The 27,389-nt window shown below is 42.4% G+C and overlaps 1 protein-coding gene across 3 annotated transcripts in view; it reads left to right on the top strand.

Annotated features, from left to right (window-relative positions):
* The window catches only part of LTK (leukocyte receptor tyrosine kinase), a 209,805-nt gene that overhangs the window by 71,593 nt on the left and 110,823 nt on the right, over positions 1 to 27,389 (top strand). For all 3 annotated transcript variants that reach the window (XM_040412272.1, XM_040412271.1, XM_040412270.1), the window contains exons 2-4: positions 13,035 to 13,154; positions 22,948 to 23,100; positions 25,614 to 25,842. In XM_040412272.1, the coding sequence (XP_040268206.1) occupies positions 13,035 to 13,154; positions 22,948 to 23,100; positions 25,614 to 25,842 (502 nt within the window). The remainder of the gene's footprint in view (positions 1 to 13,034; positions 13,155 to 22,947; positions 23,101 to 25,613; positions 25,843 to 27,389) is intronic.

Here is a 27,389-nt window from a genome sequence, read left to right as displayed (position 1 = left end):
TTGGTAAATAACAGTGAGGGATCATCGAGAAGGAGCGCTCCAAAAACTGCATATCCCAACAACGGGGATAATAGCAACCTTTGAGTCAACTACTCATACCTACAGATGCTTGAAGTCTCCGCCTGAAACTTCCAAACCACATGACCGAACTGTGAACCACGTGGGATGCCACGCAGGTCCTGGCAGGTCACAACAGTGAACTGTGTTATACCGCCATAACGTACCTTAGGAGCGGGGGAAGTTTCATCTACAGGTCCTTGCAGATGACTGCGGAGATATATGCCACGCCGCATAACCGGTGATAACAGATGAAGAAGTGGTAACGTAAAACAACTAATAGAGTATCATTAACTCTCTGTGACTCACAATTTATGCGAGTATATATGAATATATGATCCTGAGGTCTAGTGCAATCGAATTGAGATTATCGTGACACAGATTTGGTTGCCGATTGACTTATCTTCTGATTGACTTACTTTTTCATATTGGGTCATGCGCCCTGGGATATCCTTTTAAAGATTGCGGCATTTTTATTTATATTTATTATTTTTAAGCTTTTTGTGCAATATGATATGTGTATGATCTGTATATGATATGTCTATATGTTTTTATCTATTATAAAGGTGTTATTCTGGATACAATTTGAACATATGTTTGCTTGATATTGAGTGACCCCCTACCCATTTTTCCTGTTTTCTCTTGTTAAGTAATCAAACTTTCCTAAAAATATTTGTATTGATTATTGTAAAATATTAATGGGGTTTTCATGGAGTAATAGTGATAGTCTATCCTCACAATAGGTCACCGACATCTGATTAGTGAGGAACTCTACTTCCGGTTGTTTGAAGAAGCTTGCAAGGCATCTTCTAAGACCAGTGATCTCCCGTTCATGAGTCACATGCAATACGTATGTGCAGCTCAGTCCCATTCAAGGGAATAGGCTTGGGTTGCAATACCAAGCATAACCACTATACAATGTATGGCGCTGTGCTTGGTATGCTGTGAAGAACCTGTGGCACTCACCGGAGCTTCTTCAAACAGCTGATTAGGTGGGGGTGCTGAGAGATAGACCCCAATGGTCAGATATTGATTACCTATACTGAGGATAGGTTCTCCTGGAACCCCACCTTTAAAAGTAAGCACCAAATACTGTTTTGAAACAGACCACTTTAAATGTCATCCGTTCTTTAAAGGTGACACTTTTCACATAGAGAATACGTTACTTTTATACAGCATTATTTAACATAAAAGGTAACATATTGTTAATGGTTTTCCATGATTGAAAGAAAATGCTGTTGCTGGGCTGAAAGCTTTAAATGTATGCATTTTTCTCCCATTCTCTTCGCTCACTATATGCTCAGAAGTCATTATTGCAATATTTGCTGTGGCTGGAAGCTATAATCTTTAAGTAAATACATTCAGAAAAAGCAGACATCTGGGAGATGCCATTAACATAACAGCTTTTTTATATACTGGTGAACGTGCCGTGGGTGATTTCACACTTACTCTTACATAGTATCAGTTCAATGCTTTTAGCGGTAAGACGTGACCTCTTGGAATCTAATACTGCTATAGGGAGAATAACAGTGGGGTAGCGGTATGAATAGTATCATAGTGGTAGGTTGTGGTGGCTCACTAGCAAGTAGTTAAGGCAGTGCTTCTCAATTATTCTCTGTCATGCCCCCCCAGGAAGAAGAAAACATTTCGCGCCCCCCGCGCGACTGTAAATAGTATCATTTGTCTATAAAATTGTTATAAGTACACCTCTGCATAACACTGTATCCTTAAAGAAAGAAAGAAATGTGGATCGGACACACACTTATGGGGGGATCTGTGGATGACGGACACTTATGGGGGGATCTGTGGATGACGGACACTTATGGGGGGATCTGTGGATGACGGACACTTATGGTGGGATCTGTGGATGACGGACACTTATGGGGGGGATCTGTGGCTGGCACTGTTATATATGTGCCATCCACAGACCCCCCACCCCATAACAGTGCCATCCACAGTGCCCCCCCCACCCCATAACAGTGCCATCCACAGTGCCCCCCCCAGCCCATAACTGTGCCATCCACAGATTCCGTGTGCCCGCCGCCGCCGTTTAAAGTTATTAAACATGCCCCCCTCACTCCTAATAGTACCGTATATCCGAAATTCTTCTGTATAATGCCGGCAGGCGGGCCGGGCGGCCGGCGCGTCCCTCAGTGACATTACTTGTCTGCGCCGCCTGCTTCATTCATAAAGCAGGCGGCGCAGGCACGTGACATCACTGAGGGACGCGCCGGCCGCCCGGCCTGCCGGCATTATACAGAAGAAATTCGGATATACGGTACTATTAGGAGTGAGGGGGGCATGTTTAATAACTTTTAATTCAATAATACATTTTATATTAGTATACCGGAGGGAGCGGTGGGGCGGGGCTATAGTACAGTGACCGCACTGCCCCACCGCTATTGCCGGCCCCCAGCTCCTCCTCCCAGTCCCTCCCCCGGCCCCCGCTCCGTACATCGCGTCCAGCGCCGGCCTCTGATCAGACGGGAGATGAGCGCTTCCACAATGGAAGCGCTCATCTCCCTGCCGCATATTACACTGCGAGCTGTCGGCCGCCCGGGGCCCCTGTTGCTATGGCGCCCCACAGCACAGCCTGCACACCCCAAAGGCCGGCCCTGAACGAGCCCCACTATTTGAGAAGCACTGAGTTAAGGTATGGTGCTGCAAGCTCAGATAGAGGGAATCACCCCCCCCCCCCCCCCCCCTCTATTAAAAGGCAAATGTAACAATAGGAAAATGAGCGGGCACTTATACACTTGGCAACCAAATTGACATATGTAGAAAATATTTATTAAATCCCAATAAAATACAAGTAATAAAATTTATAAGAACAATGTAGCAATAATATACAACATTACAATCACATATATTGTGGTAGATATAATCGATACTATATTCGATAAAAAATATATTTGATAAAAATATTAGATAAATTGAATGGTAGAAAATTCAATGTTAAAATATTCGATAGAATATTCGATACCACTCAATGTCGATAAATTCAATAATATATATCACACCAGAAACTTCAAGTATTGTCCAGATCTTATATATGCTGTTATTTGGGAAAGAGGGGGTATTATCTTCTAGCGCTCTATCCCAATTTTGGAAACTGAATGTCACTTAAAATGTTGTAGGTGTATTCACTGGGAGCGCAATATGTTCATAAAGTGTCCACAGGAATCCTGATAATGTGAAAAGTCTCTTATAGCATATCCTTTTAAGGTTGATATAAACTTTGAATCGAAGAAAACTTGAAATCGATGTTTGGCTTACCGTCTAGCGTCTGCTGTCTCCCTATTGCTTCAATGGAGCTTTAAATGTTTGCCGGCTTATTCAGTCGCTCCATACAGCAAGCTGGTTTGAATTTCGCGGGAGTTCCAAAGATCGCGGGCGTTGCCACTCTGTTCCGCAATTTCCTTCGGTGCAGCTTTCGACGATAAGAATAGTTGATCCTTTACTGTAGAAATTTTCTTCTGTATGGCCATACAGTATTATCGGAGGCTTTTCAATGCAGGTATAGATCGGGTAGATTCACTCTCCCTTCCTCAGTGGTTGAGTGTCTGCCTGTTCTGCCTCTATTCTTATCCATTCCTTAATTGCTTCCCAAATCTCGGACACCTGTTGTTCATACTACTCCCAGTTGGCCAGGGAATCCTCCCACATATGTTCGGCCACTCTTTTTTTTGAATGGCCTCTTAGTACGTCCTATGTATTTTCTGTTCCAGGGGCACTGGAGTAGGTAGATAACTCCACTGGAGTCACATGTAAGACAATCTTCTATCTCCCAATTAAAGTCGTTCTGATTTGAGGGGACATTAGTCGTCAGGCGGGGTTTTTTATTCATTCTACAACCCATACACCTTCCACATTTATAAAAACCCTTCAGACTCAGCCAAGTTCCTGAAAAACTCAACTTATTCTGTTTCCACGGTTTTACAGTAGGGGCCTCCTTAATACCTAGGTTGGGTGCCCTAGTGAAGGTAATCGTCGGAACAGTCGGAAGTAAGTGTCCCACAATTTCGTCATTCAACACATGGTGCCAATGGGTTTTAATAATTTTCTGAATCTTCCTATAGTTCAAGGAGTGCAAAACATTGTAATGCGTTTTGCACTCGCGTGAGAAAAATCGCGCATGTTTGGTACCCAAACCCGAACTTCTTCATAGAAGTTCGGGCTTGGGATCGGTGTTCTGTAGATTGTATTATTTTCCCTTATAACATGGTTATAATGGAAAATAATAGCATTCTGAATACAGAATGCATAGTACAATAGCGCTGGAGGGGTTAAAAAAAATCATAATAATTTAACTCACCTTAGTCCACTTGCCAAGAAAAATCAACGCAGGAATTTCCCTGTTGCCAGTGCTCTGGGACAGCACAAAAGAGTTGTACAAGGCAACCTGTACCAAGTAGACCGCAACTTTTTTGTACCATGCCCGGGTTTTGTGCATGGCATTATATGGCTTGAGGACTTGATCAGAGAGATCAACTCCTCCCATATAACGATTGTAGTCGACAATACAATCGGGCTTGAGGACCGTTGCCGCGGTACCTCGCACAGGGACAGGGGTGATGCCTTTACTGTGAATTGTGGACAGTACAAGGACATCCCTCTACAAGGACGTCCTTATATCTGACCAGCAACAGGTTTCCACTGGTAAGGGCACGGGTTTCACCCTTGGGGATAGGTACCTGGAGGGGGTGAGTAGGGAGGCCGCGTTGATTTTTCCGCACGGTCCCACAAGCGGACGTGGATCTGGCGGCGAGGGACTGGAAAAAGAGGATACTAGTATAAAAGTTATCCACGTACAGGTGGTAACCTTTATCTAGCAGTGGATGCATAAGGTCCCACACAAGTTTCCCGCTAACACCCAAAGTGGGGGGACATTCTGGGGGTTGAATATGGGAATATCGCCCCTCGTACACACAAAACTTGTAAGTGTACCCTGAGGTACTCTCACAAAGTTTGTACAGCTTCACACCATACCTCGCCCGCTTAAAGGGAACATACTGGCGGAAAAGGAGTCTCCCCTTGAAAGCAATGAGAGACTCATCAACCGTGACCTCCCTTCTAGGTACATCGGCCTCCAAAAATTTGGCCCAAAAGGGATCGATGACCGGCCTGATTTTGTACAGGCGGTCATAGGCAGGATCACTTTGGGAGGGACATGCTTCATTATCTGCATAATACAGACATTTCCGGATGGCCACAAACCGGGTACGTGTCATGGCCGTACTGTAAAGTGGGGTCTGGTAGAGGACGTCCCCACTCCAGTAATGCCTGACACTGTGTTTTTTGACTAGGCCCATGTGCAGCACAAGCCCCCAAAACGTCCTCATCTCGGCTGCACTGACCGAAGTCCAGCCACCGCAAAAAGGAGCCCGGGTGTTGAGCAATGAACTGTTGGGTGTACAGGTTTGTTTGCTCCACCATCAGGTTCACAAAGTGGTCACTGAAAAAAAGACTAAAATAGTCATATTCAGTGAAGCCCACTGTGGGAATCTGGATTCCTGCTTGGCCAACAAAATCAGGACTCGCAGGCTCAAAATGCTCTGGGGTACACCAGACAAGTTCACTGGTATGGGGCTCAGGTGGACTTAACTGGAGGGCCGGAAAACTAGTACGAGCCCCAGAGCTTCTCGTACTAGTGTGGGCCACAGGGTCCCTAGCATGGCTGTCCCCTTGCTCCGCCTGGCGGCTTCTCCGCCGCCTTGGGGGCTCATCATCGCTAGATGATGAGGAGGACGCAGATGACAAAAGGAAAGTGGGGTCATCCTTGTCCTCACTGGGGCTCTCTGAGTCGGAGGCAACCAGGGCGTATGCCTCCTCGGCCGAGAACAACTGGCGGGCCATAGGGGAGTGTTTGTGTGTGTGCGTGTGTGGAAAAGTTTATTCAGTGTGTGTGGGGGACGGGTGTTCACGGACTTTGCCCTACACCTAACAGAAAAAAAACAAAAAAAAATTTAAAATCCCAAAAAGAGTAAAATAAAAAAAAAATTCAAATGCTCTGATCAGCTGTACAAAGCTGATCAGCGGTGGGGTGAGCGATGCGCTAACAGTGGCCGGACGCTAAGAGTGCCGGCCTGAGTCAGCGCATGCAAAAATAAAAACTTGCGCCCCAAAAATATGTGTGTGTGGGGGGGCAAGCTGCAGCACCCCTGGGGGGTCTAGGGTCACACAGCTGAGTGCTGTGGACCCCAGACACCCGATCTGGTGCTACACCACAGTAAAAAAAAAAAAAAATTCCCCCCCTAACTCTCCCTGCCTAATCTACCTCTCCCTACCTCACCAAAAATCACTGATGTGTGCCTGATGCGAAGGGAACTCAAGGGATTGGGACTGAACAGCTGTGTAGCCATTAGAAAACCACTAATCAATGAGGCAAACCAGAAAAAAGGCTTCAATTTGCTAGGGAGCATAAAGATTGGACTCTGGAGCAATGGAAGAAGGTGATGTGGTCTGATGAGTCCAGATTTACCCTGTTCCAGAGTGATGGGCGCATCAGGGTAAGAAGAGAGGCAGATGAAGTGATGCACCCATCATGCCTAGTGCCTACTGTACCAGCCTGTGGGGGCAGTGCTATGATCTGGGGTTGCTGCAGTTGGTCAGGTCTAGGTTCAACAACCGTATGTGCTCCAAGAATGAGGTCAGCTGACTACCTGAACATACCGAATGGCCAGGTTATTCCATCAATGGATTTTTTCTTCCCTGATGGCACGGGCAAATTCCAAGATGACAATGCCAGGATTCATCAGGCTCAAATTGTGAATTTTTGTTTGTGAATTGTGAATCATTTTCACACATGGATTGGCCACCACAGAGTCCAGACCTTAACCTCATTGAGAATCTTTTTTTTTTTTTGGAGGCAACTTTTTTTTGGGACAGGCAGTTTATAATATATATGCTGTAGAACATCATGGACTTTTTGATCACAAGTTTAGGACAGTATGGGAGAGGAGCAGGGAAGAGACGACCTGTTCATCCCAGTCTATCTGAGGCCAGGCTGCAAGGAGAGGGGAACACATACAGCTAAAGGAGATGGCAGGTAAGCGAAACCCATAACACACTTACCTGCCACAGACACACTGACTGGAACCCGTGCACTAGTGCTGCTGTCCACACAAACATTAAAGGACACAGCACACACCACAAACCACATAGGGACCCAGGACACCCATAGCTGCAAAAAACATGAGACAGGGGAATGTCTAGTAAACCTGACACCAAACACCACCAGACATGTAACACCAAACTAGGCATACCAACACCCTGAACATAACCCACTCCATACAAATAGGGACAGGAAGGGAAGGAGACACCGGGATAACATTGATGACCACAAGGGTGGCCCTCACTGGACAGATGGTAAAAGCCAGGAACAGAGAACCACCAGCATACACCAAGGCTGGAGGAACCCTCAGCTTCAGGCATCCAGCAGAGGCTAAATAGCCCGAGCAGCCACACCCACACACACACACAAACCCAGTGTTCACAAAACACTAGGAAGGGAGTTAACCCTTCCAACACCAGACAGAGGAAGGAAGCCACTTAAAGGGGAAGTGCACACACAAGCATGCCAAACCACACGTTACCACCGGCAACAGCATGCGTGGCAACCATGTCATGGCAATCATCCAGAAGGCCAAGACACTGCCACCGCATGCTCTCACAGCAACACATTGCCGCGGGCAACCGCAAGTGTGGCAACAGTGTTACAGTGCAAACCAAAGGCCGTGACACGACCCCTCTCTAGTAGCTATAGCCTGTAATATTATTACACTCCAGAAATACATCCAGGCCCCTCTTGAACTCTTTTAGTGAACTCACCATCACCACCTCCTCAGGCAGAGAGTTCAATAGTCTCACTGCTCTTACCGTAAAGAATCCTTTTCTATGTTTGTGTACAAATCTTCTTTCCTCCAGACGCAGAGGATGTCCCCTCGTCACAGTCACAGTCCTGGGGATAAATAGACGATGGGATAGATCTCTGTACTGACCCCTGATATATTTATACATAGTAATTTTTCTTTTACTTTTTTTCTAAACAGAATAACTCAAATTTTGATAATCTTTTTGGGCCCTGTATTCCACCAATTCCAGATATTACTTTAGTTACCCTCCTCTGAACCCTCTTCAACTTTGCTATGTCTTTCTTGTACACAGGAGCCCAGGAAGAAAAAAAAAATGATTCGGAAGGAAAGATAACGTTTTAAACTGCCTAAGATGATGTTCTTTGGTGCAAAGCCATATAGACGTTCCTCAAGATGCCAAGTTGTAATCTTTTTTTTGTAATATCATTCTAGGTAGTCCTCTGGTAGATCCATGACCAAAAATAGGGGGTAAAAAAATTTATTTGTACCCTGTTGTAAATAGAAGATTTAAAAAAAATTTGATTCCAGTGGTTGATAACTTTTAATGGTTAACTGAAACAATGATGATATGACTGCAAGCTTTTGAGGCTACTTGTGCCTCTTCCTTAGGCATCTTTTAAGAGAGATACTGCCTGAGGAAGAGGCCCATGTAGCCTCGGAAGCTTGCAATTGTGTCATCTTTTCAGTTAGTCATTAAAAGGTTGAGTGCTGTGTCCGGTTGATGAGATGGCCATAGATAACGCCACTGCCATGCCTTGCCTGGTGTTTGAAGACTCTTGTTCCTGTGCATAGCTGTTTTCTCACTACTAATCCTAATCCTTACTCCAGTTTTGTTTCTGAGCGTGTTCCTACCTTGGCCTTCATATTGTCTGCCTGGTACCTGTAGTTCTGCTACTGGTTCTGAACACTGACTATGTTAGTGACTACACTTCCATCTTGCTCTCTGACATGTCGTATTCTGAACACTTCCCTCGTGATGACCCTTGGCTACAATCTTGACCCTGCAAATACTGCATCAGCACTACTCCCACTGGTCTGTGATGATTCTGATGACAGTGACCAGAGAATATTTCTGCATCAGTCCACATATCCAGGGGTTAAGGATGAAGACCAGGGGATCCCTTAGACTCCATATCCCAGTCTAACCTGCGCCAAATTGTTTACGGCTTAAAGGTGTTGAACACCTTCAGGACATTTTTTTATGATTGCATCTTACTCATTTTGGGCAAATTTTTTTTTTTCCAATTGGACTTTATTAAAAGCTTTCAACTATTTTTGAGATACAGGGGTTAAAAATCATTCTGTTTGCAGAGTATCCCTTCTCAGCACCGTCAGCTAAAGGCTCATATGAAGCCTTGCCTTAGATCTCCTCATCACAGATAAAGTTTCACATGAGCCGTTAGCTGATGAGACTGAAGGTATACTTTGCAAACAGACTGATTTTTAACCCCTGAATCTCAAAAATGGCAAATTTTATTTAATAAAGACCAATTGAAAAAAATTGGAGCCCAAAATGAGTAAAATGCAATAGTAAAATAAATTGCTCTGAAGGTGTCCATAGCCTTTAATTAATCCACATCTCCAGTACATGATCATAAAATGTGACATTACCATAGGTATTTAACAGAGGATGTTGATCTTGGTTGTAGAGATGTCTCTCTGTGGGTTTTTATTTTTCTGGATAAGCACAATTTGTGGATGGTTTGGTCTGCTTTACCAGTACTGTACTAACTATTATGAAACCTGGGCAAAAAGACTGGAATATTCTTAAATAGACATCACCAAAACAGAGACCTATCATTCTATAATTATTATTAAAGGGGTTGAGAGTCTCGAAAGCCCATTTTTCAATAACAAATTAGTGAATTTGGTAGTTAATAGAGGACTTGGAATTTAAATTACATTCAGCGAGTACTGTGTAATACTTCATTTCTCCTGCGGAGGCACTGCAGGGAGATTGAACACTTGCTGCCAGATAAAACTGTATATACTGCTGAAGCTCATAACCCATTTTTGTGCTTTCGCATAGAGAAGGTTGTTACTGTGCATGTTTGTATAAGAGTGACCATCTTTATTCATCATTTATAGGATGTGTAGCGCTCAAAGTAATCTAGCTCCAATTTTAACCCCTTTCTGCCCAACACATATAAATCAATGGACACATGGACTTATCCCTGTGCGAGAAGCCAGTTAATTCACTTGTTGAGGTTTTCATTTGACCAGTTGCTAGGAAACTTCAAGACATCAGTAATGATATCACAACGGTCATCTGTCCAAAGGGGGCTTGGAGATATGAAAAGAAGATGCGATCTGTTGATGGCAGGTAACAGTGACCTGTATATGTGAACAGTAGGAATCACATAGATGATATGTTCACTCACTTACCTATTTCTTTTAAAAAAGTAAAAAAATTATAGATTTATTAAAACTAAAAACATTAAAAAAAAATATATAAAATAAGAAAACATTATAGCAAAATGCGCCCTTCCCCCCAAAAGGACACACTTTACACATGCACCCATGAGTGTGAAATAAACACATTGGGGGTAATTTATTAAGACCGGCATTTTAGATGCCGGTCTTAATAACCCCTGTACTGGCTGTGGGTCCACCGAAATTATGAAGAGGCGCTGGCCTCTACATAACTTCAGCACATCCACCGCCAGTCTAAATGTAAGCAAGCTTCCTTGTTAGCTTAAATTTAGCCCACTATTTAGGCCATTCTGACCTAGCTGTTAGGAGGTGTTGGAAATAGTGGTTATGTAAAGGTGCACATACATGGTGAACAGTCTCCAGATGGCCCAGAAAGACCACCATTAGAGGAGAGCATAGTTAGATCCACAGTTTCATTGTCCACCATCCAGACACAGGTGGCACCTTCATTACACCCCCCTGTCTCTGCCCGGACCATTTCCAGGCGTTTAGCAGAAGGAAACTTGGCGTCATGGGGACAATATCTGTCCTTCTATTGACATCCAGCCACTGTCACCTTCATTTGCAGTGGTGTTGTGAAAGAGAAACCTGGACTTCTACGGACTGGACCTGTATCATCTTTACTAATAAATCCAGGTCCTGTTAGTGATTAGAAGACATATTCGAGTATGGAGGCGGCCTGGTGGTGTGCACTTCAATCCTGCCTTTGCTGTGGAGTGACAGATTGCCCCAACTGCTGGTGTGATTATCTGAGGAGCCATCACATATGACAGTCGGTCACTCCTAGTATTGATACGAGGGACACTAACAGCTCAGCGATTATGTGAAGGACATCCTGCCGCCACATGTGTTTCACTCATAGCAGGGTTTCTAATTGGCATTTTTTAGCAGGATGATGTTCTCTTGCACACAGCAGAGGTTTCCCAGGAATGTCTCCAGATTACAACACTTCCTTGGCCTGCCCAGTCTTCAGATTTATTGCCAGTAGAGCATTTATGGGCCTCCAGCATCAGGAACCTATGGGTGTGCAGGATCTACAGGACTAGCTGCAACATCTGTGGGCAAATTTGCCGCAGGATACCATATGGAACCTGTATGCCTCCATACCCAACCGTATCTCATCTTGTATCCAGGCTAGAGGGGGCCCAACAGGGTCCTAGAGTATCGTTTCAATTGTACAGTTTTCCCCAATAAACTTATCCTATCGCTCTAAAGCCTCATTCACACGTCAGTGTTTTGGTCAGTGATTTCCATCAGTAATTGTGAGCCAAAACCAGGATTGGAGTCTCCACAGACATAAGGTATAGGAGAAAGATCTGCTCCTGTTCTGTGTTTAGAGCAGCTCCTGGTTTTGGCTCAAAATCACTGATGGAAATCAGTGACCGAACACTGACTGTGTGAATAAGACATAATATGGTAGTTAGTGATGAGCGCAGCGAGCTTTCGGATATTACATAACTCTTGATTAATACTGTACCAAGATCTGTCTCCGTACAGTATTAAAATGTACAGGCTCTTATGAGCCGAAGTTAGTTATTCGCGAAGTCCTGCGTGACTTTGTTGAATAACTTCGGTAATTGACTTTTAAAGTGGAAAACCCCTTTAAAACTTGAAACCGAACTCAGCTTCCCAGGTACCAGTCCGAACCGAAGCAGAGTTCGGTTTCAAGTTGTAAAGTGTTTTTTCACTTTAAAAATCAATTACCAAAGTTATTTACCAAAGTCACGCGCAACCGCGAATAACTGACTTCGGCCCATCAGAGCCCATAGATTCTAATACTGTACGGAGACGGATCTCTGTACAGTATTAATCCGAAATGATGAATGAATCGACTTCAGATGTAACTTCTGAAGCTCGCTTCGCTCATCATTACATTAACATAGAAAGTTTCATTTGATTCCAACAACTCCTGCTTGATTCCTTATGTTTTTTTGTCAATGAGTTGATTTCAACGTTGTTTTAAACGCTGACAGCGGTCGGAACCGGGGGAAGTTGGAAAAGAAAAAAAGAGCCATACCGACTCCTTATCTGCAGTCCTACTCATTTAATACTGCATAAAATAGTCCAAGATCATGGAGACAGATTACAGATTCCCTTTAAGGCTAAAATTGTTTTTTTTTTTCCTCTGCGCCATAGAGATGTCATACCATATATGATGTACACAATTTGACGGTAGAAAAATGTACATTTTAAATACATTTTTCTGGTAATTTTTTAACATTGAACAATCTAACAAAATTAGGGAAGCCAGTAATGTTTCATGTTTCTGTCCATACAATATGAATCTTTAGCCACTCCAGTTATAAATAATGTATATGTCACACCAAAGAAGCTTTCCGAAAGAATTTTGCAAAACAACCCCATACATTAAAGAGTTAGGTCATTTTAAGAGTTAGGCGGCCTTCCCCAGCCTTGAGGTATTTTGTGCTATCACTTAATCTTCTTGATATACTGTAGGATGTATATTCTATTTCAAGTAATCATATAGAGCAATTGCAATTCCCGCTGTGACTTCTGTGTTTCTAATTTCAATATGATGTATTGTGCATTAGCAGGACGGCCGTTTTTTATACTCGCACTCGCTTCTGTAACTTAAAGCAGATGCCGGTATCTGACCAGAATGTTAATATCTATCACTTGCTAGTGAGATGTTTTATTTGCCATCTACAGTTGCTGACTGGTGCTCAGGACTCCATGCCGAATCCATCTTAACACCTGGCTTACCCATTACTAGTGTGTCTTTGAGCGATGAGGAGGAGGTCGTCTCTTCACCTCGGTCCAAACATGCCGGTAAGATCCAAGTCAAAATGAAACAGTCTTATGTTGTATTAAAAATCAGAAACCTGTATTGAGACAAAGTCTCATGTAGAAAGACAGATTTGTGTCGTATTGAGCCTGAACTTTCCTCAGGATAGGTCATCAATATCAGATCGGCCAGGGTCCTACTCCCGGGCCCGGCACCCCCGACGATTAGTTGTATGAAGAGGCCATGGCCTCCTCGCAGCTTACCAAGCATAGCGTTGTGCATTGGATAGCGGCTGTGCTTGATATTACAGCTCACTTGAACGAATGTGACATCACATGGCCTAGGAGAAGGCCTAAGTGCAAATGGGGTATTGTGGCCTCTTCATACAGCTGATTGGCAGGGGTCCAAAGAGTCGGACCCCACCGATCTCAATTCCTTAGGATAAGTCATCAATATGTAAATCCTGAAGAACTCCTTTCATATGACAGCTGTATGACAGATGAACATGACATCACATGGCCTAGGAAGAGGTCTAAGCTTTCACGAAGCACTGCGGCTTCTCCATACATATGATCGGGAATTTGACCTCATATTGATGGTCTATCCCGAGGTCATCAATATGTAAATGCTAAAGAACCCCTTTAATATGGCAGCCATGGAATGTTATGGGATCATCCTGTACCTTTCTGGTCTTTGATGCTAAGACTCTATGAGACTGTCACTTATTATACAAAAGGTCATCCAGACCAAAAAATCCCTTTAGGGGTCCCAACAAAAAAGTTTAATGTATATAAAACAAATTCTTTAATTTGTACCTTTAAAATTAAACCTACAGACGACAGATCATGAACAATAAAAACTATCAGGGACTGGTAATATGTCACTTGTAGTCTTGGAATTGCTGGGAGGACTGAGTGGGTGCTTTATTTATCTGTGTGTTTATGGATATTATTACCACATTGTGGTATATGGAACAGACTCACGTCCATCTGTCACCATCCACAGTAGCCACTGGGGACGATTAGGAGTTACCACAAATTGGCGATCAGGCAGCCACACTGTTTATTATAAGTCTGCACAACGCTACTTAGCAGTTTTCTGCTCAATTCACTAGGTGCACACACAATGTGGCTGTCTGTATTACCACATATCAATTGTTCCCTGCCAGCGTTCATGCACTGTTGCTATTTGCATTACCACATTCAAATTGCTCACTTGCGGCATTTATACACTGTGGCCATTTGTATCGCCTCATTCAAATAACTCACTGCCAGCGTACATACAATGTGGCTATATATCACCACCTGCAGATTATTCGCTGCCAGTGTTCATATAATGTGTTTTTTTGTCTCCCCACGTACAAATTCACTGCCAGTGTTCACACAATGTGTTGCTATTTGCATTACCACATGCGGATTGTTAACTGCCAGTGTTCATACAATGTGGCTATTTGTAACACCACGTGCAGATTCACTGCCATCATTCACACAATGTAGTTAAATCTATCACCGCATGCAGATTGATCACTGCCAGTGTACATACATTGTGGCTGTTTGTATCTCCATGTGCAGATTCACTGCCAGCGTTCACACAATGTGGCTTTTTATATCACCACATGCCGATTAATCACTGCCAGCATTTGTGAAATGTGGCTGTTTGTATCACCACACTCAGATTACTATCTGCCGGCATTCCAGCCCATCCACACGTGCATCCACTCAGTCACTCTATCTATCCTCAGCTGATGTATTGTTTATATTACTCAACCCTGTCTAAAATCACACATACATAATTACTGCCCCTCCCGACATGTTTCGCCGCTGTTCACTAGATAAAGGCAGTATACGAAAAGCCTTCATTAAGGCCGCTCGGACTCAGTGACCGTAGCCTATGTATCCACCTAGCTTCCGCCTGTAGCAATTTTTGATCCAGATTCCCACTTCTTGGGCCTATCCTTGATCCTTGCAAGTCCCCAGAATTTCAGGACTCCCAGATTGTTATTATGGACATAAGATATATGTCTGTATAGGGACGTGTCCTTTTTGTATTTATAGCACTAATGTGACCTGAGATTCTTCTCCTTAGTTCCTGTACAGTCTTACCCACATAAAGTTTGGGGCAGGTACATGATGCAACGTAAACAATGCCACTGCTGCGGCAATTGAAAAAATCCCTAATAGTGTATTCACGTCCATCCACTGGGTTAGTAAAACCTTTAATTCTGGGTAAAAACCTGCAAAAAGTACAGTTCCCGCCGGGAAAAGAGCCCACAGTTTTTGATTTTAGCCACTTTCCGTTATCAATTTGTGCTTTAGGGAGGAAGCTGTGGACCAACTGATCTCTCAGATTAGGTCCTCGTCTATATGTGATACTTGGAAAAGATGGTATTACCCCATGTAGGTCTGGATCACTCGTCAAAATTCGCCAATGTTTCCTGAGGATACTTGTGATTTGCTGCTGACACCCATCATAGGTGCCAATACATCTGATGGTCTTGGTCTCATTTTGAGTACTGATCTGATTCTTGTGCAGCAAAAGGTCTTCTCTCCTTTCATTCTTAGCTCGATTAAAAGCTCTTTTGAGACTTTTTTACGTGGGTATCCCCTAGTTCTAAAACGCTTATATAACTCGTCCGCCTCTTTTTTGAAAGCCTCCTCGGTGGCACAGTTTCTTCTCGCCCTCAAGTACTGACCAACAGGTATACCATTTTTTAACGAAGTCGGATGCCAGCTAGACCACTCCAAGAAACTGTTTATTGAGGTCGGCTTTCGATAAATATCTGTCAGGATGCGTCCGTCCATGTCCTTACATATTTTCAAATCCAGAAAACAAATCTCATTGGGATGAATCTCATGGGTGAAATGCATCCCAATGTCGTTTTTATTTAGTTCACTGACGAACTCAAGAAATAGGCTGTATTCTCCCTCCCAAAACAATAGCACATCGTCGATAAATCTGCCCCAAAATCAAATGTGACTAGTAAATTGTGACAACGTATCCAAAAAAACTATTTAGTCTTCCCACCACCCAAGAAAAAGATTTGCAAAAGTCGGTGCACAGGGCGTGCCCATAGCGGTGCCTTTTATCTGATGATAGAAGGCACCGTTGCATAAAAAATAATTGCGTGTAATAATAAATCTAAGTAATTCCAAAACAAATCCATCTCCGAACAACTTAATCAGGAGACTTAAGAGATACTCACCTTTAATCAACATTCCGACTTCAAGGGTCAGGAATCTAGACTACAAAAGAGTCTTGATATTCTAAAAGAAGAAATAAAAGAAAGGAAACATCGGAAATATATCTGTGATAAAGCAGACTTTGATACAGATCGAGTAAATTCTTGGAAGCATAGGAACAACTCTGTAGGAAGAAACACGAGATATACTGACCATTCTGAGTCCGACACAGAAACAGCTAGTTTTGGTGGTTTAAATAAAGGAGGCACAAAAAGAAAGGTGAGATATAATAGATCTCGCAACCCCAAGAGAGGGGGTGGTCTGCCAGAATGCGTCCGTCCTTTGCAAAATATGGAGCCCTCAGGATTGAGTGGCTCAGTATTGTCCTTCATGTCTGGTGTTGGTCCGCAGGCATTACAAAATACGGTGAGCACATGTGCAAGACTCACCACAAGAGGGCTCTGAGGACATAGGTGTAAATTTTGGAGGGGCTCCTCCAAACACTATTCTACACAGTATAGACACAATGAGTGTAGAACACAACAGGGCCCGGGTGATTAATCTGTGGATAATTCCATTTACAGAAGCACAAAATAAATGATTACAGAAAGGACTCACTTTCACTCCAGTACCACGATTTGATAAATTCACATGGGTGAAGGATATTGATTTATTCGCACGCAAGTTAGCACTGCACAAACAGTTTAACAATACAACCTTTGATGTTAATAAACTGTTCCAGAGGGAACAACAAACTCTGAGGATTTTAGAAAGCCTTCACCGGGAGAGTGAAGGAATACCATGTGATATTGAACTACCATTAACAGATCTGAAACCAAGATCTAAATGGACCCCGGCCTTCTCTCAATATAAAAACATAGAAACGTTTGTTGAGATGGTCACACAGGAAATAAACAACTTGAAAATTAAGACGGATAGTATTAAAGTGAATATGACACCAGAGGAAATAGTGGCCTTGGAAGAATTGAAAACCAACAAAGAAATTGTGATAAAACGAAGTGACAAGGGGGACAACATAGTGGTCCAGAATAGGACCGACTATGATCAGATGGTAGAGAGATTACTGAGGGATAGGCAAACCTATGAAATCCTGTCAGATTACCCTACAAATGTTTATCTTGAGGAATTGCACAGTATCCTGAAAAATGCAAAGGATCAGTATTTGATATCTAAGGATGAATATGAATTTTTGTATAACAAGAACCCTACAATTGCGACATTTTATGCACTTCTGAAGGTGCATAGAAATAAAAGCCCAATACCTGGTCGACCAATTGTTTCAGGAAATGATTCCATGACTCAGTCTGCTAGTAAATATGTGGATAATATATTAAGACCCTTCGTAACATCGTTACCGTCATACGATAAGGATACTAGTGATGTATTGAGTAAAATTAATGGTATCATACTGTCGACATCCACATATCTAGCGAGTCTGGATGTGGAAGCTTTATATGGCAACATCGATCATGAACTGGGCATAAAAGCGATGGAATTTTTTCTTGACACTAAGAGCACGTCTTTTCACAAACGCAATGGATTTGTTTTGGAAATGGATTTGTTTTGGATTTATTCTTACACAAAATTATTTTTTATGCAACGGTGCCTTCTATCGTCAGATAAAAGGCACCGCTATGGGCACGCCCTGTGCAACGACTTTTGCAAATCTTTTTCTTGGGTGGTGGGAAGACCAAATAGTTTTTTTGGATACGTTGTCACAATTTACTAGTCACATTTGATTTTGGGGCAGATTTATCGACGATGTGCTATTGTTTTGGGAGGGAGAATACAGCCTTTTTCTTGAGTTTGTCAGTGAACTAAATAAAAACGACATTGGGATTCATCCCAATGAGATTTGTTTTCTGGATTTGAAAATATGTAAGGACATGGACGGACGCATCCTGACAGATATTTATCGAAAGCCGACCTCAACGAACAGTTTCTTGGAGTGGTCTAGCTGGCATCCGACCTCGTTAAAAAATGGTATACCTGTTGGTCAGTACTTGAGGGAGAGAAGAAACTGTGCCACCGAGGAGGCTTTCAAAAAAGAGGCGGACGAGTTATATAAGCGTTTTAGAACTAGGTGATACCCACGTAAAAGTCTCAAAAGAGCTTTTAATCGAGCTAAGAATGAAAGGAAAGAAGACCTTTTGCTGCACAAGAATCAGATCAGTACTCAAAATGAGACCAAGACCATCAGATGTATTGGCACCTATGATGGGTGTCAGCAGCAAATCACAAGTATCCTCAGGAAATATTGGCGAATTTTGACGAGTGATCCAGACCTACATGGGGTAATACCATCTTTTCCAAGTATCACATATAGACGAGGACCTAATCTGAGAGATCAGTTGGTCCACAGCTTCCTCCCTAAAGCACAAACTGATAACGGAATGTGGCTAAAATCAAAAACTGTGGGCTCTTTTCCCTGCGGGAACTGTACTTTTTTTTTTTTTTTTACCCAGAATTAAAGGCTTTACGAACCCAGTGGATGGACGTGAATACACTATTAGGTATTTTTTCAATTGCCGCAGCAGTGGCATTGTTTACGTTGCATCATGTACCTGCCCCAAACTTTATGTGGGTAAGACTGTACAGGAACTAAGGAGAAGAATCTCAGGTCACATTAGTGCTATAAATACAAAAAAGGACACGTCCCTATACAGACATGTATCTTATGTCCATAATAACAATCTGGGAGTCCTGAAATTCTGGGGACTTGCAAGGATCAAGGTTAGGCCCAAGAAGTGGGAATCTGGATCAGAAATTGCTACAGGAGGAAGCTAGGTGGATACATAGGCTACGGTAACTGAGTCCGAGCGGCCTTAATGAAGGCTTTTCGTATACTGCCTTTATCTAGTGAACTGCCATTGCAAATATATACTGGCATGTATTCATAGGGTCTTCGACCCATAGGACAAATTGCCACCATATCTGTTACTATGGATCATATACGTTAGATGGGGTCATAAGGTTACAGACCCATTAAATAAACTGAGAGACGGGTGATCATGTCTCTGTACGCCCCCTGTTTGGTCATGTCATAAACCCAGGATTCAAACCTGGACCCACCAGATCCTAATGAATTTATAATAAGGGGACCTTTACTTACATCCAGGAATCCACTATACAGTTAATAAATATGTGCTAGGATGAAAAAAGTGATTATAATAACTAATACAGGCAACGGCCACTTTATGAATGTACATTATGCACAGTGATATATCATATTATCAGTACATACCTTGGACACCCGATTGGTGGCTCGTGTTGGGTGGATTGTGTTCTGGTGTTCGCTTGATGATGCGGACTGATGCGATGCCGGTGTTTGTGGATGGTATGCTGGCAGCCACTAACATTAGAGAAATATATGGAACCATTACTGTTTAATCCCGATAACTAGAAGTACTGTTAAGATGTGAGTACAAGTGATTATGTATTTTCTACTGTGCAGTCTTACCATCATTGAGATGTATAGAAGGGCCGCTGCTCTGCTGTAAAATGAATGCACATTGAAAGGCTGTAGTGATGCAGGCAAAAAAAAAAAAGGGAGTGGCTAACGCTTGGTGACGAGCGTGCTGCTCCTCCCACTGGAGAGGTCAGGTCCCGTAGATCTGGAGGTTATTGGTGGAGAGTTCCAGGGCGGGGTCTGAATGACTATGTAAGAGGGCGTCTAACAGCGCGCGATCACTATTACCCCTATTCCCCTGACGAAGTCGCAACAGCGGTGAAACATGTCGGGAGGGGCAGTAATTATGTATGTCTGATTTTAGACAGGGCTGAGTAATATAAACAACACATCAGCTGAGGATAGATAGAGTGACTGAGTGGATGCACGTGTGGATGGGCTGGAATGCCGGCAGATAGTAATCTGAGTGTGGTGATACAAACAGCCACATTTCACAAACGCTGGCAGTGATTAATCGGCATGTGGTGATACAAAAAGCCACATTGTGTGAACGCTGGCAGTGGATCTGCACATGGAGATACAAACAGCCACAATGTATGTACACTGGCAGTGATCAATCTGCATGCGGTGATAGATTTAACCACATTGTGCGAATGCTGGCAGTGAATCTGCACGTGGTGTTACAAATAGCCACATTGTGTGAACACTGGCAGTGAACAATCCGCATGTGGTAATGCAAATAGCAACACATTGTGTGAACACTGGCAGTGAATTTGTACGTGGTGAGACAAATAGCCACATTATATGAACACTGGCAGCGAATAATCTGCAGGTGGTGATTTATAGCCACATTGTATGTACGCTGGCAGTGAGTTATTTGAATGAGGCGATACAAATGGCCACAGTGTATAAATGCCGCAAGTGAGCAATTTGAATGTGGTAATACAAATAGCAACAGTGCATGAACGCTGGCAGGGAACAATTGATATGTGGTAATACAGACGGCCACATTGTGTGTGCACCTAGTGAATTGAGCAGAAAACTGCTAAGTAGTGTTGTGCAGACTTATAATAAACAGTGTGGCTGCCTGATCGCCAATTTGTGGTAACTCCTAATCGTCCCCAGTGGCTACTGTGGATGGTGACAGATGGACGTGAGTCTGTTCCATATAACACAATGTGGTAATAATATCCATAAACACACAGATAAATAAAGCACCCACTCAGTCCTCCCAGCAATTCCAAGACTACAAGTGACATATTGCCAGTGCAGTACACAGGCCTGCAGGGTATTGCGATTGTGACGTCACGGTTTTTGGGCAAGCGAGGGTTACTCAGTTTTGTAGGAGAACCCTGGGCAGGCGCACAGCAGTGAAGGAGAGGCTGGCACAGTAGTCCTCTGGGGCACACTCTGTATTTAGGGACCAGGCTTGGTGGTGGATGAGGTGCCCTGGATGTTGCAGGTGTTTTATGTGCCTGGGGCAAGGTCCCTTTAAGAAACGTGACGCCAGTGCCTGTAACGGTGGCACACCGATTTATAGTGGTAGTAAATGAGGAACACGGTGTTATGGTGAACCAAACGTTGCTTTACTGGAATCAGTTCAACTTTATACAGTTGGATTTCAATTCAGTTCCACATATCAGATACACTTCACAAGCAGGCTTTCACAAATATGGCAGGTATACTGTTTCCTTGCAAGATACTCAGAGGGTAAACAACAACACACTCAGAATCAGGTTGTACCTTCTCCTCAGAGGTAGCGTACACTGCTCCTTAGAACTCCTGTCTGGTTTTATCCCAAGGCCTGGATACCTCAATGCTGGCTTTTATCTTTGGTAACAATCTTCCTCCCGTATTTATCCTTGCTTTACATTTATAATCCTTCTGCCCTTCAGCTTACTTGCTTAGCTGGAACACTGGCTCTGCTTGGCTTGGTGGGAACTCCAGGTTTTCTCCCAGGAGGCAATCTCTTCTCTTGGGGTGAATCTTCTGAGCTAACATAGGCTCAGGAACTTTCAGGCAGGCTATAATCCTTCACTAGCCTCCTGGTAGCAACTAGCAGCCTGGACTATCTAGCTGCATGTCAGGAGGAGGCCCTCAGCATATCTCTGGCTGGTGCCCTCTCACTTCTGTGTCCACAGATTCCTGACTACAGACTAACTCCTCCCTGTCTGGGTCTAAGTATTTATACTAAGTGTTCACTGGCTCCCCCTAGTGCCTAGGATGCCTAACTACACCCTAATAGGCCTGCTGCACATATCACAGGGAAAAATACACATTAAATACACATTAAAAAGTACTGTGAAATACACTGCCACTGTTCCACAGGGGGTGGAGTACGACGTGGCCCAATTGAGCCTTGTGTAGTGCCCACATTCACCTAGTGGGACACTACACCAGTCCCTGATAGTTTTAATTGTTCATGATCTGTCGTCTGTAGGTTTAATTTTAAAGGTACAAATTAAAGAATTCGTTTTTATGACCTTTTGTATAATAAGTGAATTTTCATCCCGAGGGCTCCAACCTAGGGCTCATTTTGTTGTTTATCTATGAGACTGTGGCACAAGCAGTACCTACTAATACGCCAATACGATATTTTATTTTCTCCTATACATTTCTCCCTTGCTCTCTAAAGAAAAGTGTCCTTGATTGTACAAGCTTGTACATCATTTGATTTAGTTAAAGGGGTTGTCTCCCTTCAGCAAACGGCATTTATCATGTGGAGAAAAGTAATACAAGGCACTTACTTACTAATGTATTGTGATTGTCCATATTGCCTCCTTTGCTGGCTGGATTCATTTTTCTATCACATTATTCACTGCTCAAATCCAGGGGTTACGACCACCCTGCAATCCATCAGCAATGGTCATGCTTGCACACCATAAACTTTTGCCACCGAATGTCCATTTTCTGCATTGGACTTTGTGGCAAAAATTGTCATCCTCTGCATTCCACGGGTTTAAAATCCATATCACATGTCAGGCTATGTGCAGATTTTGTTGCAGATGCTGTATTTCTGCAGTGTGTACATAAGATCTGTGAAAAATCCCTTCCACTTTGCTGGTATTATAAACGCAGTGGATTTTCCGAAAAACAATACCACTGCAGAAAATACATTAAAATGGAAATTTTTGCATTTCATCAGTGAAAGTTACCATAGACGTCACCATTTTTAAATCTGATCTGGTACTTTCTGAAATTCAGATTTCTGTCTCTTCCATTTTACAGGAGAATTTTGTGACTTTAAAACTCATTGTCCTTGGATATCATCTACAAGCACGGACGGAAAGCCACACTGGATGCAAATGGTAGTTAGGGACTTACCACCACCACAACAGACACGTCTACTAGAGAGCAAGTTTACGACTGGAAACCTTGATGGTAGGCAGGAATATGTATTTTGTTTTATTTTCTAGCAGGTAAAATGTTTGTATTCTTTTTTCTTTTTTTTTTCTGCATTCAGTTGATTTTCCTTGTTGATTATGAGAGCCGTGAGACTGCAAGGTTTAGTTGGGTTGCCAAGAATATAATGCATGATAATGTAGGAGACAGTAAGTGTATCAGTCGATCTTCAGCATGCAAATATATACAGATGGAGCAAAAGAGGATTTCATTATTAACATATTTATTGCATTGGTGGGTATAGGCAGAAAGGAGAAGGTTCTCAGAAAACCCTGAAAATAATTGATTAGAAAAACTACGGTAATTGCTTCTATTGAAAGCAAATTTAAAAATCTGCACTGCACAATATTAACAAGTAGTTCTCCAGGAAAAGCAATCTAGCTTCGTAATGCAGTCATTTAGTCCACAGTCAGTGTTGTGGCTTATATTTCAGCAGTCTGGCTGGTCTTTATGGTCTGTGGCACAAACAGTACCTACCAATAAGTAGGTTGCTATCAGGGTATGGCAGCTAGAAAGTCGACTATCCGTGCCCCTGGCTTTCCCTATCCACTGTAATTATTAGCTACTGTTTGGCCCTATCTATGCCCTGAGCTGATGCACCATTTTGGCTACTGCTTCTCACCTCCACTTGCTAGCTAACTAAAATGCAGGAATTTAACTGGATCTGTCGCTAGCAGCAGATTTCTCTTTGTCTGCTTACTACTGACTCTGACCAAGTCTCAGCAAAACACTTCTCTTCATCCCTTCAGGTAATATCATCTCTCAAGCGTGGGGATATTTTGTGTGACCTCTGCCGTGACCTCTGACTCTTGCTGGAGTCAACCCCTTCCCTCCACAGTCCAGTTTTTCCTCATTATATATGGTAATACACAATAAGGGTTCATTTAGACGACCATATGAAAATCCACAAAATTGAGGAACGGGTGTGGACCCATTCATTTCAATGGGGCCGCAAAAGATGGGGACAGCATACGGACAATAATAGGCATTTTCTATTATAGTTGTGGCGATGTGCAGTCCGCAATTTGCGGATCCGCAAAACACTATGATCGTATGAATGCGCCCTAAATCACAGTAAATTTCTACATTTATAAGTGGAGTGTTCATTGATCTCTTGTCCTGGATATATGGGTGTCAGCCCCAATAAGTAGTCCAGTTATGGTATCATCTGTATCTAGTATACAGAATACACTAATCCTTTGAGCTTAGAATTTAACCCATAATAATACAGTTACATTTTAACCTTTCTTTGCTGGTGTCTCTCAGCGACTTAAAGGCATATAACATGGCTAATAATACAACCCCAATTCCCAAAAAGTTGGGACTCTATGTACAATGTACACGTAAATAAAATCTGATAGACCCATATTTTATTCACAGAAGATCATAGAATACATATCAGATAGAAATTGAGATACAGTATGTCCTTCTTCTCCTCATAGACAAGTGGCTGGAGCAGGACCTTCCCTGCTGTGTCCTTGTATTACAAAAATATTAAGTTCTGCCTCCTCAGTTGGCTTCCAGCTGAAGATGGAACAGATCATCAGATTAACCCCTTTGTTATCTGCAGAGTTTCTACATGACTGTTTCTACATAAAAACTAAAATAAAAAAAATATATTTAATATATTTATTAGGTTGAGCAGATGTATTGCAGACCTTGTGTGTGTAAAATATACAAACTTTTTTATACACTTTTTTTCTTTTTTGTGTTCTTAAGAAAATTAAAAATTTTCTAAATCTTTTCTAACAGAAAAAAATTGATAAGAAAAATATACATCTAGTTCATAATTTTCTAAGTATTTCCTTAAATATTTTTTTAAATACTATATCTGTCATCTAATGGCACAAAAGAAAGTTGTCAGGTGTCCTGTGAAAAATAATATCAAATACATGTAGGTCGGCTCAAGAATTAATTAGTTATTTGCAGTTAGATAGGTCTATTGCTCAAACTGAAAAATTGCCCTGGTAAGGAAGGGAGGGGTAAACACTCCAGTAATGAAGTGGTCAACATATTAGACATTGCTTTCTCATGGTCCTCAGGCAGCACATTTATACCGCTCTGTCCTGCCTTTGGACTCGAGGAAAGTAAAATTACAGGTAAGAAATTTTTTTTATTTCCTCATTGTCCTCCGACAGCACAGAGCGGTATGTTGTATGTGCTGCCTGAGGACTCGAGGAAAGTAAAATTACAGGTAAGAAAAGTTTTATCTTTCTTTTTAAACTGCATATGATACATATTTCATTTATAATACATTTGTTCATAATAACAACTCTAAATCATCGCCTTGTTACAAAGACATAAAGAACGTGAATTATTCTTAGAAATTGTGTGCTCTAAATAATACATCACACCTTTCTCCGTAAGTGATATACAAAGAAAGGTTAAAATCTGCCCTGAAGTATATAATCTAAAGATTTTCCATTCCACACACTTCACCATTGTGTAATATCTAAAGGCAGATGACTCTTCTGCATCTCTTGCTTTTGTAGATGGAATCCTTTTAATGAACACAAGTCACATAACCATACAAGACGCTTGTGCTGTGTCACGTCTGCTCAGTCCCTTGTATCCCAGAAGTCCTAGGACGTGTCAGCTGGAATTGTCTCTCTACTCGACGGAAGAGTCCACAGCGCGAACGTTAAAGGTCACGATTCATGAGAAGAGGTCAAATCTCAGCGTAACATTACCACCTCTGAAGGACCCAACAGTTGGCAACAGGTGAGTTTCACTAACTCCTAGAATGGATGATGTAAACTAATATAGACTTTGTTAGGAAATAATGCATTCTGCATACGTACAGATACAGACAACACACAGATGCAAAAAAAAAGTAAAACTAAACCCTTTAGAATTGCCCAGATTTCTGCACTGAGGACTAATAAAATGTGGATTATAGACACTATTATAACATTTTTAATCAATTTGATTTACGTGTTTTTGGTCTTGTACATCACTAACGTCTCCATGAGGTTTTGGTGTTGGTGAGTCTTTATGCTACAGTGTTCCACTTTTGTCTCATCTTTCCATAGAACTCTATGATGTGCCATTCCTTTATTATTCCTGCTAGAAGTTATGAAAGTTATGAATGAATGACTGGCAGTTTGCAGCGAAGGTCCAGATGGGAATTACCAGTTGAGGTGTTCCCCAACACAGTCTAACACTATCCAATCAACGCTGCCAGTGCCAGACTGTTCAGGGACACACCCTAACTGGTAAAACTCACTACAAACTGCCAGCAATTCTTTCATAACTTCTAGCAGGAACAATTAAGGAATAGTGCATCATAGTCATAAGAAGAGATGCTCCAGAATTGATATTACATGGGGAATGCAAGTAGTTACTAAAACAGACATGTCAGGAGAGGCGGCAGGTCCTCTTTAGTGGGCAAATAAAACATAGGAACGGTACAAGTATTTGCGTGACAATCTATGAGGCCAAGTAAAGAGGCTTGACCGATTACTCCCAAAAACAAAAGGCTGACAGCCAATTTGGATAGCACATATCCTGGGTCACATCTGGACTCTAGCAGGCTTCACCCACTGGTGCGCCTGTGCTCAAGCTGATTGGGTGATTGGGTTCTACTGACCTGGCCCCCCTTTTCCCTTTTGGAACATTTTTATACCAGCCTTAACCACCATTTGCTTGTCTGTACAACCCCTCCCCTTTTGTTTTTGCTATGTAATGCAAGCTCCATCTACTGCTTGCTATTACTTACAGTACAGACCAAAAGTTTGGACACCTTCTCATTCAAAGAGTTTTCTTTATTTTCATGACTATGAAAATTGTAGATTCACACTGAAAGCATCAAAACTATGAATTAACACATGTGGAATTATATACATAACAAACAAGTGTGAAACAACTGAAAATATGTCATATTCTAGGTTCTTCAAAGTAGCCACCTTTTGCTTTGATTACTGCTTTGCACACTCTTGGCATTCTCTTGATGAGCTTCAAGAGGTAGTCCCCTGAAATGGTTTTCACCTCACAGGTGTGCCCTGTCAGGTTTAATAAGTGGGATTTCTTGCCTTATAAATGGGGTTGGGACCATCAGTGGCGTTGAGGAGAAGTCAGGTGGATACACAGCTGATAGTCCTAGTGAATAGACTGTTAGAATTTGTATTTTGTATTATGGCAAGAAAAAAGTAGCTAAGTAAAGAAAAACGAGTGGCCATCATTACTTTAAGAAATGAAGGTCAGTCAGTCAGCCGGAAAATTGGGAAAACGTTGAAAGTAAGGGCTATTTGACCATGAAGGAAAGTGAT

This window comes from Bufo bufo, chromosome 11 (assembly GCF_905171765.1).
Source record: "Bufo bufo chromosome 11, aBufBuf1.1, whole genome shotgun sequence".
NCBI classification, from domain to species: Eukaryota; Metazoa; Chordata; class Amphibia; order Anura; family Bufonidae; genus Bufo; species Bufo bufo.
This window is presented reverse-complemented; position numbering and strand designations above follow the sequence as displayed.